This window comes from Crotalus tigris, unplaced genomic scaffold (assembly GCF_016545835.1).
Source record: "Crotalus tigris isolate CLP2741 ecotype Arizona unplaced genomic scaffold, ASM1654583v1 scf7180000017842.263358, whole genome shotgun sequence".
Classification (NCBI taxonomy): Eukaryota; Metazoa; Chordata; class Lepidosauria; order Squamata; family Viperidae; genus Crotalus; species Crotalus tigris.
The window spans coordinates 164675-184130 of NW_024096668.1; the positions used below are offsets into that span (position 1 = coordinate 164675).

General features: G+C 38.6%; 1 protein-coding gene across 2 annotated transcripts in view; it reads left to right on the plus strand.

Moving 5' to 3' along the window:
- Window positions 1-19456, plus strand: part of KIF26A (kinesin family member 26A) — a 161642-nt gene that overhangs the window by 135484 nt on the left and 6702 nt on the right. For both annotated transcript variants that reach the window (XM_039343331.1, XM_039343332.1), the window contains 8 exons: window positions 1071-1277; window positions 4253-4346; window positions 6479-6741; window positions 7005-7188; window positions 8655-8814; window positions 9301-9463; window positions 10149-13461; window positions 18866-19056. In XM_039343331.1, the coding sequence (XP_039199265.1) occupies window positions 1071-1277; window positions 4253-4346; window positions 6479-6741; window positions 7005-7188; window positions 8655-8814; window positions 9301-9463; window positions 10149-13461; window positions 18866-19056 (4575 nt within the window). The remainder of the gene's footprint in view (window positions 1-1070; window positions 1278-4252; window positions 4347-6478; window positions 6742-7004; window positions 7189-8654; window positions 8815-9300; window positions 9464-10148; window positions 13462-18865; window positions 19057-19456) is intronic.

The window sequence follows — 19456 nt, forward strand, 5'->3', positions numbered from 1 at the left end:
AAAGCTAACATGTTTGATGAATATTGTATTTGTGGTAGTAAGTGTTTTTAGCCAAGAGGATTTCAGAAGATAATTAACCTTGATGTTTTCCATAAAAATAATATTCAGATCTGTACTTTGGGAAATATTTCATAGGACAGATAAATATATAATATATTTAGAGATGGCAAAGCACTCTGAACTGGTGCTCTTTTTTAGAAATCTATTTCTATCTTCAACATGTTTCAGTTAATTCAGCATATTTTTGGATAGAAAATATAGGTATGCAGTATTTGTGCATATATATTCTTTTTATCTGAAGAGTCCAAAAAGTAAATTGGAACAGGGAGAAGCGTTCTGTCTCTGACTGAGAGAAAATCTCTCCAGCTCTGTAATTGAGTAGAGTTTTTCTCACCCAAATCCTGTGTGTTAAACATTACATAATGCTGGCACTGCAGTGTAATTAATATTTATTGATATACTGCCTTGAACATGGAGGTCGCATTTAGCTCTTGTGATTCATTACCACTGGTAGAACTATCTTTCATGAATTTGTCTTTTCCCTCTTTACATCCATTGAAGACAGCAATACTTGTAATAGCAAATTCCTCCATACATTTTAGACTGAGTAAAACATGAATGCACAAGGCTACCTACTTTTGCCTTTTTTATTTCTGCTTTGTACATTATTGTATAATGTTCTGAACATGATGTGTAGAAGCTCACTGTAATAAATACCTACACTGATGCAAGCGGTAGAATATGCAAAGATTTTGTGGGAAAACCTTGTGTTTGAAATTATATGACCAATAATATATTTTTTTGGCAGGCTAATTAATTCAAGCTTAAGACATAGGCTGTAACTCAGTGGAGGAAGACATGCTGTGCATATGAAAGGTCAAAATCAGAAAGAACTCAGAAAGATTCTTATATGAAATCCTCTGTCAGCTACTATATACAGTTTAGTAGATAGCTAGATAGACTCATGGTTTCATTCAGATCTGTATAGGTACTGTAAACCAAAGATTTGAGATACAGTGTTATTATTTACTTGTAACTAGACTAAAATCTATATTTTAAATGATTTTTAGGTGAAGGTGATGATGAGAATTTGCCCATCACAAGGAACACATGACACATCGGAATCTATGTCATTTCTGAAAGTAGATTCACGAAAAAAGCAGATCACACTTTATGACCCATCTACAAGTGGCTCTAATGCAAGTCACCGAAGAGGAGCTGTGGCTGTCCCAAAGATGTTTGCTTTTGATGCAGTGTTCCCTCAGGATGCTTCCCAGGTACCAAAGCTGAGTATATAAAGCTCATAATTTGAGTTTCTGCTATGGCATTTAATTCTGGCAAGAGAGTTCTTTCCTGCTTTTACAGTATTTTTTTTCCCTTTGAATTAGTTGGTTTAATTACTGGGAAGGCATGCTAATTAATAGTCAGTTTGCAAGGCCTCACGCTGTTTTAATTTAGCCCAGATGTGAAATTAAGAAGCAATATCTGTAGAGGTAATTCTGTTCAGTGATTATATTCCTACTATCTTTCTTGTGTGGTTTAAAGCAACATATACGTACAACTTGTGACTTCCATAGTATCCCTTTTTAGTCTTAGTTATAGCGTAGTATTTATAGGCTTTGGCTTATCTGTACCATTATGATAGATCACCAAATATTTTGTTGATTGTGGAAGTCTATTTTTTTGGGATAGTCTAGTTTTTTCCAAAGTATATTGCAGTGATGGTGAACCTTTTAGAGACTGAGTGCCCAAACTGCAACTCAAAACCCACTTATTCATCGGTGGGTGCCGGGTGGGTGTGGCCCATTGGCTGGGTGTGGCCCATTGGGTGGGCGTGGCTGTGGTGGTAATGGCAGACTGGGTGGGACTAAAAAGTTCAATCAATCAATTCCAACTTTGCAAGATCGTTTTTTTCCCAGAGAGAAGTTGACATTGACTGATTGATTGAACCTTTTTTTTTTTTGCACACGATGGCTGAGGCCTAAAGTGAAAAGGTTTTATAAAACCTAGCTGAAGGCCTAGGCTGGGGCAACAGTGCGCTTGCCCACAGAAAGGGCTCTGAGTGCCGCCTCTGGCACCCGTGCCATAGGTTCGCCACCACTGGTATATTGACTTCAGTTCCCGTAATCCCTACCTAGCCCATAGGAACTGAGAAAATCTAGAATGCTGCAATGGTTTTCATAGTGTTTTCAAGAAAACATAGACAGGCCTCTTTGAGAAAATATGTGATGGCCGACTGTCCCCCCTAAAAAATGGCTGCCCATCATTGCCAATCTTTGAGATTAGGCACAACTGTGGAACAATGACCCATATTTAAAACAGACTCTTGGCCTGCAGTCTAATGCATGTACATTGGACAAAAAATGGCCTAAGTAGCACCCTTAGCACATGTCTTACAAGATGCAATGGGACCCTTCATTAGAAGGATTTTCTAATGGACTTTGTAGGATTTTCACAATACACAAGTTATAATGTCCCATTGGAGACAATTGGAAGATTGAAATAACCTGTTTTTGAAAGTACAACTGACAGTGTGTGTTTCACCAGTTTTGTTACTTTCTGTATCAACATAGTCCAATTCATGGCTATAAAAACAAAGAAGGAACAGAATTAGGAAGACTGCTCTCCTTCAACCACCATGGAGCACTCCTCCCATTCCTCCTTTGTCTTTTTTCTTTTCTCTGACTAAGAAATAACTCACCATTCTCTATAATTCTTGCCATCCCTCTTCCTTTCACGTTCAGATGGTGTGAATATAAACAGAAAATGTACTAAAACATTACAAAGAAATCAGTTATGCTTTATTTTCACATATATATGTGCCCAATATATCATGAACTTGCTGTCTGGTATTCATCTACATGTGAATGGACATTGGATTCCCCAACTCCTTCTTCCCCCCTCTCCCGGATTCTGATAGTATTGTCAATGAAAGGGACCTGGAACATACCTTCTTAGATCTGATGGAATAAGGAGAAACAATGGAAGAAGACATCTTGCCTGACCCTAGACCGTTTGTTTGGAATATAATATAGTATATTGTGGAAACTCAGAAAATAAATTAGTTCAGTAATACAATTAAGTCTGGTATGCAAATGTATCTTGTCAGTGTATCTGGTTAGATGAAATATTCCACTAGCATGTTATAATGCTAAGATGGAGACATAGAGTCAGGTCAGTGGGTTTTATGGCTCCCTTTCCTTTCTGTTCTGGCATGAATTTCCCCTCTATTTTTTAAGTAGCCTTGATTTTGGTTAAGAATTAGAGCTGCTTATGGTTTGCATATGGTATAAAATTAACAAATCTGTGTTTCCTATTGGATCAAAATTTGAAATGTGGGCTTACCGTTGATTTGAACATTGTTTTTATGAGTTGAGACAGTTAATATTTATCATAATATTTATCTGAAATGAGGACCTTAAGTTAGTTTATGTGGCAACTTGGTCAGCTTTAAATTTACAGTATATTATAACCCTTGGCTGTAATTATGGTTGTCAAGAGAAAAATGGCAACGAAGCATAGATTTAGCTCAGGAGCTGGTGTTTGTCTGAAGAGAACCAGGCCAAATACATATGATATAGCAGGAGGTTGCTGTCCTGAATGGTTCTCTGGCCGGTAAAGAAAACATAAAGCTGTCAGGAGATGACACATGCATCAGAAACTCAAAAGTAGTAACAGAACATGTGTACGTAATTTAGACTTCTATTTCCTGTGCTTCCATTACATTTGAAAAAAGAAAATCTGTTTTCTCCCCATTGAATAACATTCCTCTTCCTTTCTTTCCCCAGCACACAGATGAGACTTAAAAGCATGCCCTTTATGTCTCTGTGTGTGTGCCAGGAGATGTGGTTGTCATCATTAAGATTAAAACAGAAAACTTCAAAAAAATTTCATTTGGGGTGCTTGAGTTTGCTTGCTTCTCCTAAGCTTCCTTGGCAGTGCATGATCTGCTAGTATTAAAAAAAAAGATGGATGATGAGACATTACATTAATTCTATGTTTCTAGGTGAGCATTTCCTTTGCCATTGAATTTATGGAATTGATATGCCACGGCACCCTCTTTAGAGGAATAGGAAATCATTTGTGGCTTATGTAATAGGTTTAACTGGAAAAAAATGGAATATAGACACTAGAATAGTGTAACTCATGCTATGAAATGTGCAACTATATTGCTTTAAGAACCATTGTCATGTAAAAATAACAACACAATGCAAGTCCATGCTTATTAACTGACTTCCAACTTCTTCACTAGGCTGAAGTGTGCTCTGGAACAGTAGCAGAAGTAATCCAGTCTGTTGTGAATGGTGCAGATGGTTGCATCTTTTGCTTTGGCCATGTCAAGCTTGGTGAGCTCCCAAATTCATTACAGTTAATTACTATGTCAACCTGGTAATTACATGCTGTCAGCTCTTGGAACAATAAACCTGGACTACATGAATAGATTAGAATTTTTTTTTAATTAGTTATGCAAACTTCTCCTGCTTTATTTCTACACTGGGACTTTAAGTTCTGTGCAATCTTTTCTTTCTTTCTTTCTTTCTTTCTTTCTTTCTTTCTTTCTTTCTTTCTTTCTTTCTTTCTTTCTTTCTTCCTTCCTTCCTTCCTTCCTTTCTTTCTTTCTTTCAAAAAAACCCAATTGAATAAAAGGTAAAAAGTAGCTTATGTGCATCTATCAGGTTCTTTAGAAACAGATTTTGTCAGGGATAGGTGTAACACAATTCAAACAGCGCAAAGAACTTGCAGAAATTAATTGGTTACAAAGTTACAAAGAATGGAAGAATTAATTAAGTACTGGTGGATTAATAATGAAATATGTAAAAGCTACTTTTTGCACCTGTTCTCTCCCATTGTCAATTAAGGTGTGTGCCACTGGTTATAATCTGAAGACTTGTATGAAGAAAGTATTCTGTTTCTGTAAACCAGATGTTATCTACTTATAGCCCATTTTTATCCCTCAGTTGAAAATCATCATCGAGATTGCTAGAATTTCCATATATAGAAAATTCAACTTTGGAATTTAATAAATGTTTCCACATGTCTTAAGATACAAAATCCCAGCTTTTTTGGAGGTGAACTAGAATAGGGGAAAAGTGGTAAAAAAAATTACTCCGCCAATGTGGGGAGGAATATCCATCATGAGGCTCCAATATAAATTCAAAGCACTTGAGTGACAGAAATCAAATGCCATTTAAATGCAATGCTGCCTTCATAGAAGTGTAATTCAAGGATCAAGATAAGTCTTATTTATTTTACATTGGTTAATCACATGAATATTCTAAATGTCCATCAGTTCTCGATGTTAGATTTTAGGTAAAACCTTGACAAACGTGTGTCCAGAGGAGAACAACCAATGGGAAGACGTGAAGAAAAATTAAGTAGGAATTATTTGAGGATTTGAATGTATTTAATCTGGAGAAGACCAGTTGGAGATGCTATACTAGTGGATTCCTGAACTGGTCAGGGCCTTGATTTAGAAGCTCTCCAGTTGTTTTCCAGTCCTTCCATTCTGTGATTCTATGAGAGCTACTTCTAATTATTCTCACTGATTATAGATCTCAAATGAAGGGCAGAGAGCTTTGGATTCACCAAAAGACCCCAGAATTAGATCCTTTGCTTTCATCAGCCTAAGACAGTGGTTCTCAACCTGTGGGTCGGGACCCCATTTGGGGTCGAACGACCATTTCACGGGGGTCGCCAAACCGCGCTGTCCGCCATTTTTTTCCCTTTTCCCCAGCTGTCCTACTCCCTCTTATTGGTGGCCACACCCACTTGGGGGTCACCACAACATGGGGAACTGTATTATGGGGTCATGGCATTAGAAAGGTTGAGAACCACTGGCCTAAGATGACAACTATTGCCAGTAACTAGGATCTCTTAAAAAATATAATACCCCCCTCCCCCCAAGATTTTTGAGTGAAGAATTAATTTGCTTTTCCTTGAAATATCAGGAAATGTGAATGATTCTTTAGCAGAATATTTAGGAGGAAGGTGGCTGCATTAAGGACAGCCAGACAATTGACCTCCTGAACAGACTTGTTGGAAAATGAGAGCAGATGAGGCAGCTTTTTTCTTTCCTCCATTTCTTTTTGTAGTCCGAGGAAAGACAAGATCCATTCTCTGCATTGGGAAGATTCACAGTGGGAGAGGGTGGAGGTGGGTGGCTTCATTCCTTTCACAAACACTATTGCTTCTTCCTTTCTCCTCCTCTCACCAGCAAGTCAGCTGTTCCAGAAGTTCACTTGTTTATTAATTACGCATAAATCATCCACTTGTTGATCTTGGTGCGTGTGAATTCTCTCAAAACTTAAATAGCAAAACAGATTCTTGCCAGAATAAGAAAACAGGAGAATCTTCCTTCTACCGAATAAAAAAACTCTGATAATTCTCACACACTTCTATGTAAAAGGACAAGCTGACACCGTAACTAAAGTAATGTGCTTAGTGGGCCAATTACATTTCCATTTGCTTTCCATTTTAGGCAAATCCTACACAATGTTTGGAAAAGATAACTCCACACAGAGCCTTGGCATCGTACCTTGTGCTATCTCATGGCTCTTCAAGTTAATCAATGAGCGCAAAGAGAAGACTGGGACTCGTTTCTCAATTCGAGTATCTGCTGTGGAGATTAGCGGCAAAGATGAAAACCTTAAGGATTTGTTAGCTGAAGTAGCCACCGGCAGTCTTCAAGATGGACAGTCCCCAGGGGTCTACCTACGCGAGGATCCGATATGTGGAACACAGGTATAAAATCTCAGGACAGGTGGGAAGTGTGGCCTTTTCTTTTTTCCTGACATTTCTTTTCTTTTCTTTTTCCTGAAATGCTTTCATCTGTCAACAATTCCAATCAGTTTTAAAATATATATTTTAATTGTCTTTTTCATTTTTAATCTCCAGTCCCACAGCGTACATATTTGTTTCTTTTAGCACCCTTGAGTCTTCCCCTGTTCAGGAAGCAGGGATCATTCTCTCTCTCTTAATTAGTCGTTTTCTTGTTTATATTCCAGCTTCAGAATCAAAGCGAATTGAGGGCCCCAACAGCAGAGAAAGCAGCTTTTTTCCTCGATGCAGCGCTGGCTGCCAGGAGTACTAGCAAACCAGAATGTGAAGAAGAAGATCGGAGGAATTCGCACATGTTTTTTACACTTCACATATATCAATACCGTATGGAGAAGAGTGGCAAAGGAGGAAGTATGTCAATTTGGCTCAAAATCTCTTTCTTCTTGCATTGATTTTTCAAAAGAAGTGCAATTGATTTTTTTATCAAAAATTAAAGTCAACACTGAAGCTGATTGTATTAGCCAAGAAAGCTTTCAACTGGACTGCTTTTTGGAATATCTAATTTGAAAACCTAGTATTCAGTATTTTACCTTTTGCTCCAAAAGATCAGGTCCACATGTAGGCTCCCCTTCCCAATCCTGTTTTCAAAAGTTTTTTTGCAGTAGTTTAGGCTCATAAATAGTCTAATAAATGGTCTAATAAAATAAAGCTAATAAATAGTGTAAATTTCCTTAAGGAGCTTCATGTCTGAGTAGGGAGTTGAAATCACTCTCTTTCTGGTTCTTAACTGCCATCGCAGCTACTGTGCCATGTCAGTGAACAACTAGATAGAAAGCTGTGTGAATTGGAATATGCATATCTTTGTGTCTATTAAAAAGTCCAGCTGCTAACCCATTGGGATTTAAAATTAACTAGAAACGTGTGCCTCTTACACAAGTGGAGAGATATTTCTGCACAAGATATTTGCTAGATGTTGATAGCTGTGGGAAGCTAACAGATAGATACAGGTAGTCCTTGTCTTACAATCGCAATTGAGCCCAATATTTCTGTTGCTAAGCAAGGCAGTTGTTAATGACTTTTGCCCCATTTGATGATCTTTTTGCTACAGTTGTTAAGTCACTGCAGTTGTTAAGTGAATCACACAGTGGTTAAGTGAATCCAGCTTCTCCCATTGACTTTGTTTTTTGGAAGCCGGCTGGGAAAGTTACAAATGATGATTACATGACCCCGGGACAGTGCAGCTGTCAGAAATAGATGCCAATTGCCAAGTGCCTGAATTTTGATCCCATGATCCCGTAACTTGGAACGGTAACTAAACAGATAGTTGTAAATCAAAGATTGCCTGTAGTTACTTCTCCCTGACCTGAATTTTTAGGAAATGTTACCCAGTTTTATTAATGTCCATAGCAAGGTTTGTTATTGCTATGTCATCTGAGGTTGATTATTACTTCTTGCCTGTAAATGGAAATGTTAAAATATTAAGTTCAGTGACGAGATCTGCACAGTTAAAAATAACATTTGAATTCAAGAAATGCTTTCCTAATGTATTGATTTCATTGGTTTGGTTTTAAAATTCCTACTGTCAACCATACAGTATATATGTTCACTTGTTTAAATATAGACATACACAGAATATTTTGTTCACATCTTTTTGATTCTAAAACATGGCCAGAACTAAGCAAATTAATAGTAAATTTACAATTAGTAAATTGTTGAGCATTATTATTGGTTTGCTTGATTTTGTCCATCATGCAGTCATTTAATAGGCAATAGTACTTATCTTCTATTTCCATCAGAATTTTATTTCCTTCCATTTTATTTTTGATTATCCTAACAGACTTGAATTAGTATATATCTGTGTTCCTATGGCTTTTCAGTGTCAGGTGGACGCAGCCGTTTACATCTCATTGACTTGGGAAGCTGTGAAAAAGTGCTAAGCAAAAGTCGAGATGAAGGAAGTTCCTTCTCCCTCTCTCTGTCTGCATTGGGCAGTGTTATTCTGGCCTTAATTAATGGTGCCAAACATGTGCCATACAAGTAAGTGAATTGCTCTGTGTGTAATAGAGTCATGTCTTTCAGAGTCTTAGCATTTAACTTGTAGCTATGTTGTATAATGACTGGGAAATGATGAATTACATTTTTTACTTCCTTTTTCTCATGTGAACACCCCAAAATGATTCACCTGTGTCTGAGTAAGAGACATGTAACTATTTTCATCAGTTTTTGATTAGGAAAAAAAATTGATTACTTTGAAACAAAATCAGAAGGCTAATGAGCAGAATTCTCCTTTCTTAGTGCAATGATAATAATCTAAAATAAAGCTCAAGCTGATTTTTGTTTTGTAGAATTAGGATTAGATTGCCTATTCTTTTTTTTTTTTTTGAAAAAATCACAAAATTTCATTTGAACCTGAGATATTTTTTTTACTCATTAATTTGTTGTGATCACTGAGAAATAGACTGCTTGGAAAAACAATAGCAAGAAATGGAAATATTTCAAACCACTGTTTATACCTCTGCATAGGGATAACAAACTGACAATGCTGCTAAGAGAATCACTTGGGAATATCAACTGCAGAACAACTATGCTAGCCCACATATCAGATTCCCCAGGAAGTTATGCAGAAAGTCTTATGACACTTCAACTTGCCTCTCGTATCCACAGGATGAGGAAGAAGAAATCCAAGGTTGGTGTGCACAGAGAAATAAATATTTTACAATTTGGAAAGAATTTTGCTAACTTTCATCGCAATATTGTAGTATTCCTTTACTGTTAATTTGTCTTGCTAGCTTTTGACCTCAGGGTGTATTAGAGAAAATATTTGCCTGAAGTATTACCAAAGTCAATATCATAAGTCATATGACATTTCACTTTATAACTGCATTGCTTAGTGATCCTGGTTCCAGTTGTGATTGGTAAATGAGACCTTCCTGTAGTCCAAACCTATTCATAGTCTCTCATTGCTAGAATGAATTGCATAATGACCAGATGTAATTAGGCTTCAGATATCACTGATCATATGACAACACAGTCATATTGTGAAATGTGGGCTGAAACCAAGATTTTGTAGACATTAAAGCAAACATGCTGTATGAAAACCTATCACCCAACGCAAAATATTGTATACTTGGCCATTCAATCAATATTCCTTCATGGTGATTGTGCCACTTAATTGCCACATCATTCTTTTTTGCCTTTTGAAAACTGCAAGTTATCATTAAAAATGTATCATAAGTGCCTTTTATTGGAATGATTCCAATAGATACCAAAAGTTATTCTGTAAGAAATGAAAAAGTGACTCCTAATTTGTCCTCTTGTGAATACATTTAATATTAAAAATCCTTCTGTGTTATTTATGTTTTTACAATCAGCAGTATGCATCCAGCTCATCTGGAGGAGAAAGTTCATGTGAAGAAGGCCATGTACGAAGACCTCCTCATCTGAGACCATTTCATCCAAGGACTATAGCTCTTGATCCTGACATCCCTGTATTGAATCTTTCTAGTGAACATGATTATTCCTCAAGCAGTGAGCAGTCCTGTGACACTGTTATCTATGTAGGTTCCAATGGTACTGCTTTGTCAGATAGAGAGCTGACAGATAATGAAGGCCCTCCAGAGTTTGTTCCCATAATCCCTTCTTTGAACAAAAAAAGAAGCAAAGACAATTGTGGTCTTCCAAAAAGCTCTGACAAAGATCACTTTAAGTGTAACACCTTTGCAGAATTGCAGGAAAGATTGGAGTGTATCGATGGAAGTGAGGAACCTGTCAAGTTTCCTGGTGGAGAGATTACTGCTGTAGCTTCCAGTAGTACAGTACCCATGTCTACAGAAAATGGGCAGTCTAAATCCAAACCATCTTCTCCTCTTGGAGGCTTTAAAAAAACATTTTCACAAGAAACAGGAACTCCAAAAAAGGGACATAGCATTTATTTCCAGCACAATGTCACTTGCCCTGAAAAGAAAGTATCTCCTTTAAAAACAGAACATGCCAAATTGCAGTCAAAACCTGAAAGCAAGAGAGTAGATTTCAGTGGGGATAATGAAGTAGTGGCTGATTCCTGTCAATTATCAACAAATAATTCTCTTAAGACTCATGAATCAAGTCAAGCTGATGATGAAGTGGTTGTGAAAGAAAAAACTTCATATATGAGGAGACCATTGCCCAGCCCTGCTCCTCCACCACCTCAGCAGCAGGAATGTCTAGTGACAAGCAAACAAGCATATCTAAATGTGGATCACAACAATTTCATCAGGACCCCACCTGTAGGAATGAGTAAACAAGTGGCTAGTGAAACTGAACATAACACCCTAACTAATGACACGGAACAGCAGGCAGATGGTATTGAAGTACATAGATTTCGATCATCTTTCCGAGGCACGTGCTTTGACAGGGATATACTGACAACAACAGTGACTTTGCAGAAGCCTGTGGAACTCAATGGTGAAGATGAACTTGTCTTTACAGTGGTTGAGGAGTTATCTATCAGTGGTATTATGGACAATGGAAGACCTTCTAGCATCATCAGCTTTAATAGTGACTGTTCTCTTCAGGCTCTTGCCTCTGGTTCTAGGCCAGTTAGTATCATCAGCAGTATAAATGATGAGTTTGATGCTTATACCTCTCAGGCGAGCACAACAGGTGTCAACATTGATATTGTTGTGCCCTTTTCTGAAGAACCCTTCACTAGTAGCAGCAGACGTTCTTCGATCAGCTCATGGCTAAGTGAAGTCAGTATCTGTACAATTGGAAGTGATGGAGCCCATTCCAGTGATGGTTTTCTTATGCAACCCTCTTATGGCTGTAACACGTCCGACGAACCTTTAACTTTGGGTTCTCCTAATATCTCTGTTCCCTTGAAAACTACCTTGAATGATAGTGGCTTTTACTTTTCAGAATTGGAGAGTGAGAGCATGAATTCAAGCAAAACAGCCTCAGGAGTCAACAGAAGCCTTCAAAACTATGACTTAACCAAAGTGTGTCAGATTGGAAGTACTCTTTGCATCACTGATCAGACCACAAAAGTTAAGCTTTCTAATTCTCAAAATACTCCAGTGATGGAAACTATACACTCCAGTCTTCCCCGAAGAACAAAAGCTACCTCATCTCTGACTCATAATAATACTCTCTGTGACAAAGAATTGCAAAAGCCACATGTGATGTTTGAAGATCCCTGGTTGATTCGCACAGATGATCATCTGGAAGCCAATACCACAGATCTGTTACCTTCAAATTCTCAGGCATTTAGTACACATAAACAATCACCAAGATCTACCCAACAATTTAGTAACTCAACTAAGGCTTTAAAATCCCAGACATTACTTGCCTGTTCACAAAGGGTGGTAGATGGTTGTGAAATGAGCTGCAAGTCTTCTAGTGGAGTTGCTAAAAAATCTGAAGCTTTCCCTAAAATTCCACATCTTAAAAGAGGTGCCACCACATTGGGAGTAGTTCCTGTGTCACATAGCAGTGGTGCTTTTACAGAAAGTATGCACAGAGGGAATTCTGAAGCTGCTTTTGCCATTGGGAGCCTGAAAAAGAAGAATACACAGCAAAAGATGAGTATGTTACCCAGGCCAAATGGCATAATACCTCCAGCACCTCCTATTCGTAAGTCCAGCCTTGAGCAAAAAAATGGAGGGGCCAAAGATGTAGGATTAGAAGCTAATAGGGCTGCTGCAGTAAAACATGAGGATGAGATTGATTCACGACTAAGAACTGGGTTATGTACTGCTGAAAGTGCCAGTAACAAATATAGCCCCAGAGGAGACCATTCCTTGCCAAAAGCAACTTCAAGTTTAAAGGCCAAGGCATCAAAAAGTGAAGCTGTCCATCGTTATGGGAGCCACACATCCCTTGAAAGATGTGATAGCTTGATATCTATGGGAGCAAAAACTAGTCTGAATAAGGAAAATGGTGGTGGCAGCCTTAGCAATGGCAGAAATGGCCGACTAGTCCCAAGACTGGGAGTTCCTCCTGATACTTCTGGCCTGACCGCTCCTCCATTGTGTGCCATGTCTGTATCTTGCAAAAATAGTCAGATGAAAAGTGCTACCAGCCAGAAAACTGTGGTAAGTGGGAATAAGAGTCGTAGCCTTTCAGCCAGTGGATCTAAATCGCTGAGCTCTTCTGTGAAGTCATTGGCTCAGTCCTCTGGGAAGAACTCTAGCATTCCTTTGAGTGGGAAAACAACTCCAAAGTCCTCACAAGGTACAAACAATAAACCTGGCCGAGGAACAATTATGGGAACTAAGCAGGCCATAAGGGCAGCCAATAGCCGTGTTAATGAGCTAGCGTCAGGAAGCTCAGGCAAGACGAGCCATTTCCGGGGTTCTACAGACTCTGATAGTGGCAATGACAGTGGAATTAATCTAAGTGATGAGAAGTCACAGATCCAGGTGCTTCCATCTCCATACAGTAAGATAACTGCACCAAGAAGACCTCAGCGCTACAGCAGTGGACATGGGAGTGATAACAGCAGTGTCTTGAGTGGGGAACTACCACCTGCAATGGGTAGGACAGCTCTTTTTTATCATAGTGGTGGCAGCAGTGGCTATGAAAGCATGATCCGTGACAGCGAAGCCACTGGCAGTGCTTCTTCAGCACATGATTCTATGAGCGAAAGTGGGATGTCTTCACCAAGTCGCATGAGAAGTTTGAAATCCCCAAAGAAAAGATCAGCAGGTAAAAACACAATAACTACAAAAAACTGGTATAAGCATTTCTATTGATTTGTGTCTGTAGCAGGTCTGTCAAAGCCTTAAGCCTACCTATTAGCAAGTAAGGTATCTGAGAAAATGCCATCATAGTAGTCCTTGAAACTGAAAGTATGTTTAGACCTGACAGATTTTTAATTTGTAAGTAGCACCTGAGCTTTAGCCTAAGAGGCAAATGATCAATCTTCATGGCTTAATGAAAGAGGCAGATCCTCAATACTACATTTTTGATTAATAAATTCTGGCACTGAACTCCCTAAATACATGTTAACTAGTAATGGCTATTTGGAACCAGTTGCTTTATTATGGGACAGGTGTGACTGATACTCCATGGGGATGCTAGCAGATTTTATTCTGTTTCATACAAATTACATGGGAGAGGTTGAAGTTTTCAAGGGCAGCTTGAAAGTTTTCTTGAAGAAGAGATAAAAAGAATCCAATTTCTCAGCCTATCCCATGTAATTCTTTATTCTAACACTTTTGGGGAAGCATCCATGAAAAAGAGTAGACAGTTACTTTAAAATAGATATTGTCCACTGTTATAGCAGCTCCCATCTTGTCCATAAATATTCTATTAACTGATGTTAGATCCATCTGAATAGCTGCAAATGAACAGAGTATGAAGCAGGATGGACAGATGTGTGTGTCTTTGTATGTGTTTATACACACAAAGACACAATGCTTGGGCGGTGATGGGTATGAATAAAGGTGTGTTGACGTATGGAAATAAAAAGGATTGTGAATGGATGTGTTGAATATGGCATGGGTGACTTTGTTTCCAATCCATATTTAGCTCAACTGAGCCAACTGCTATCATGGGTTACCAGATTACCACCATAAACAACACAACCCACAGAGTGCAAAAAGAGTCTCACCCAGGTTTTGAAAAGATATGTTCATTTGAAAGTGGTGTTGTATAATTCTAGCAGATATTCATACAAATCTTTGATTGGTAGGTCCCCAAATGAAAATATAGGAATTTGGAAATAGTGCACTAAAATATCTGATTAATGCATGGGTGTCAAACTCGCCACATCACATGACGTGTCACGACATATCGCAACTCTTTTTGCATTGCCAGCAGTGGGGTGGGTGTGGCTTTGGTTTGGCAGTTTGACATCCCTGGATTAATGGAACTAATAATCTACAAACCTAAGGATCAACTGAAATTAGAAATAAATTGGAGATTCACAAGCATAACAGTTCCAGAAAAACTTCTTTTCACTGAAGAGTTTACTATTATGTTCAACTTTTGAAAAATGGATTTTTCTAGTTTGATGGTGCTTATGCCACACTGGAGAAAAAAAAAAACACTTGAGAAAAGAAAGCGCTAGGACAGTGATGGCGAACCTTTTAAAGACCGAATGCCTAAACTGCAACCCAAAACCCAATTAAGCATCATTGGGTGTTGGGTGGGTGTGGCCCATTGGGTGGGTGTGGCTGGGGTGGTAATGGCAGACTGGGTGGGACTAAAAAGTTCAATCAATCAATTCCAACTTTGCAAGATCTTTTTTTTCCACGCGAGAAGTTGAAATTGACTGATTGAACCTTTTTTTTTTGCACACGGTGGTGGAGGCCTAAAGCGAAAAGGTTTTATAAAACCCAGCTGAAGGCCTAGGACTGGGGCGATGGCACGCGTGTCCACAGAGAGGGCTCTGAGTGCTGCCTCTGGCACCCGTGCCATAAGTTCGCCACCACTGCGCTAGGAGGAAAGGAGTGAAACAGCTGACAGTACTAACTACTGGGAATAATTTAGTCCATAATTGCTGGTCCACAGTGTCCATAGAGTGTTAGCTTAGCTTCCCTTCTTTAGGCAAGACCTAGGTAAGAGTGGATTTCCCAGAGGTTTTGTTTTGTTCAGCAGCTAGACTTTTCTTCAGCAGCTAGACCTTTTAAAATTTTCCCAACCTACTGAAGTCTCAGGCTTAGCACTGCATAGAATTCTCTATCAAGATGACATGGAATATCCATCTGCCAATGTGACATCTCTTTACCCTAAAGGATGTTGCATTAATCCTGGAAGAAATAAACAAAACTGAGACTATATCAAACAAAGAACCCTGTGAATATTGTTAAACTATTGTCACAAATGTCAGAGGGAAAATACCACTTTTTAAATGTAAGTTTGAAATTTACCATCCATGGTAGGAGAATGTTAAAATGCATTGCTGTGACTACTTATCTATTAGGGATGCAGTCCCAATTTAAAAGCCATAGATGATATTTGTGTACCATTTCCTCGCAGGTCTAGGATGCATGCACATACAAATATGTGATTATGTTGTACTTCCTAGTTGTAACCAGTTTATTTTACTGTGTGACCTATTGCTTTAAATAGGTCCATTTCAGCCTTTGCAGCTGCTGTTCTCTTTTCATAGCACATCAGCTTCCCAAGTCTACCCTGCAAATCAATATTAACAGCTGTGTAAAGTTGCCCACATATTGAGAAGGTATTATGGCTGATGGATTTATATTTGGTTTTGCCCCAGGAAATGCTTTATAAGGCATTTCTTTTTAAAATGGCAAACAGTTCTTTTCTCAATTGGAATAGTCCTCTGCTGATAAATTACAGTTTACCTTTTGGAGTGTTTAGTGCTTTGCCACTCCTAATTTAGTCAAATGTTCTAGATTTTGGAAGAAAGAAAACTAATTGTATATTCCTATTGAAAAGTATGTCTGAATTCAGTTGGGCCTAATTCCAGGTAAATTAGTACAATTGTATATAAATATGTATATTTATTTGAAGTTAGCATAGCCTTAGGATAAATCATTGGATAAATGGTCATAAAGCAAAAAATCATGACTCTGCTGATTTATGACAGCAGTTCTGGCTGCAATTGTTCAGTGACCTGTGCACAGTTGTTAAGCATGTTGTCATGTGACTGCATCTTGTGACTTCCTACTGACTTTTCAGTTGCTTTGCTTATCAGAAGGCAACAGTGAAGGTTGCAAATGGCAATCATGTGACCATAGTCATAATTGCATGCTGATGCCAAGTAATGCCTGAACTGCAATCATGTGACCATGGGGATGCTGGAATGGTTGCAGTTTCGAAAACTGGCTGTACATCATCTTGTTCAGAGAAGTCAAAGCTTTGAACGGTCATCAATGAGTGATCACTAAAGAGTACTAAAGAGTGTTATAAAGACTCAAAATTGTGTTTATGCAATAAACTTTACTTGATTACTGAATTCATTCAATTTCTCAATTTGCCCAAGAAGCTTAGCTTGTTGTTCAGATGAATTTAAACTGATCACTCCCAAGAAAGTGGACAGGGCTGTAAATTCTGGCAGATGTGTTCTAGATCTGTGTCCCACCAAGTTGGATAAGCCATGTCAGATATGGCATGTGGTTGGCTCAAAGTGGTAATTAATAATTCATTGTGGGTGGAGTGGTGCCACCTGCCTTGAGGGAGGCAATGGTATATCCCCTTCTTAAGAGTCATCCTTGGACCTAACTGTATAGTTTCTAACTTTTCTTTTTAGGGGAGGTTGTTTATGAATTGTAGGTGCTCAGCTTCATACGGCCCTTAATTAAATGCATTTGGCTCATTTTCACTCAAGGCTTAGCTTTGAGACAGCATTGGTCATGCTTATGGATGAGGCCTTGGGTTGGGGGGTGATGCATCTATCCTAGCCCTACTAGATCTGTTTAACACACTAACCTTCTGGTTGTCTTCTGGACTAGCTCTGGAAGTGGGCTATTTATAGTGGTCATTCCCCTTCCTCTGTGGCTACTTTTAGTTAGTGTTGGTGGCAGGGAGAGATTGAGTTCTAGCACCCTGCAATATGAGGAGTCTCAGGTTTTCAATCTCTTGACCTCTTTTGCTATATCTACATGAGGGAGAGGTCATCTAGAGGCATGAGTTGTGGTATCATCAGCATATCCATCTAGACATCTCTACCTCTGGCCAACCAAGCAGTGGTGTCCTGGTGTTGGCCTGGAGGCTGCAAGGATTCAGATGGGGAGGAGATAACTTTGACTCAACCGTAGCAAGACGGAGTGGCTCTGAATTTTTAGTCTCCTGGTTCTGGTGAGATGTCATCTTTGACTCTGGCCAGGGAGGCACTCTCCCAAATGGAGCTTGCATGGAACTTTGGGTTCTCCTAAGCTCACAGTTCCTGCTGAAGGAGCAAGTAACAGCCATGGCCATGGAGGCCTTCATGCATATTTGTCTTGTGTGCTCTTTCCTGGACCAGGAGGCCTTGCTCAGCCACTTCCTGGTTGGGTTACTGCAATGTCCTCTATATTGGCCTGCTCTTGGGGACCATCCAGAAATTTTAAGAGGCCCAGAATATAGCAGTACATGCAATTGTGGACATTCTATGGTTTGTCCATATTTTATCGCAGCTGCATGATCTGTAATGGCTTTCAGTTTTTTTCTGCAATTCAAGGTGCTTGTTATCACATTTAAAACTCTGGATGGCATTGAGCCAGGTTATTTGTGGCACTGCCTCTTCTGGAGTGTATCTGTCAGTTTCACCAGTTTTAATAGGATGTTTATATGCTCTAGGTCTCTTGCCTTAAACTGCTTTCTGTAGCAGTTCTGGCCCTGTGGAACTCTTCCCATTGAGATCTGGCAAGCCCTTATTCTGTTAGCTTTTTCAAAAGTCTTGAAGATCTGGCTTTTCCAAAAAGTGCTGGAGTAGAGCGAAGCCGGAACCTAGTACAGTTGAATATTAGTGTTTGGATTTGTTGTTTTGTGAGCCATATGGACTATAGATAGACTTTGATTTATGACCATTCATTCACTTAAAGGTTGAATGTAGTGGTCTTAGGATAGGGTCTCAGAGTTCTGGCTATTGCAGTTTCCTTGCAGTCATATGATCATGATTGCTTACCTTCCCTGTCAGCTTCCCACAAGCAAACACAATGGGGAAACCAGTTGGAAGTTGGAAATCATGGTTGGGTGAGATCTTTGCTTAACAACCTGAATAGTCCTTTAATAATAGCAATCAGGACTGCATGTTTGGTCACATGATTTTTCACTTTATGGCTGACTTTTTTTTGCTTTACAACCACATCATTTAGCTTATTATGATGTCACAATCCTATTTGTTTACTTAGATTGTCAATCATTTTGATATGGAAACTTTGTATGTTAAGGCATCACAAAATTAAGGAGAGAAAAGAAAGGCATTTGGGTCAACTGATATTCATAGGCATACAATTCCAGTGAGAACTGTTTAGTCTCAGCTACAATTATGCTTCTTGATTATACTGCCCTGGGACAGAATTTCACTAGACACACAATGTAATTATTATTATAGCAAAATGTCTGTGGCTACATATAAGTATTATAAGTATTGTCTGGCTTAGAATGTTCATGGATTTTTTAGGAGACAAAGATATGAAGACATCTTTTTTTTTAGGTTTCCAGCGCCGTCGACTGATTCCAGCTCCTCTGCCTGATTCTACATCTCTGGGCAGAAAACAGAATGTTGCTGGCCAGTGGGTTGATCTTCCCCCTTTACCGGGGACTTTCAAAGAGTCATTTGAAATAAAGGTTTATGAGATTGATGATGTGGAACGATTACAGCGACATCGACAAGAGGAAAGTGAGGTCAGGATACATTTTACAACAAAGTGGACAATATAAATTTCACAATTATTGCTTAAAACCTAGTATACAAGTGGAAGAACAGTTAGTAATTAAATCAACATCATAAGCCATTTTTAAATAGTTCATATGTTGGGATATCTTGCCCATTGAAAATAATTTGGTCTACCATTAATTGTGTTTAATGTTGTTGATGGAGTGAGTGGAGAATATCAATTAATACATTATGAGTAGGCTTTATAATAATTGCCTTCCTGATGAAACTTTATGGGTCTCCTTTCACTAAAGGGTCATTAACTCTTTATGTAAATGGCACAACATATAATTTAGTATTCTGTTAAGTTCAAGATGCTGTGAGTTTAATTTATTTGTAATTGGCAAAACAATCCAGTTAATTCCGATA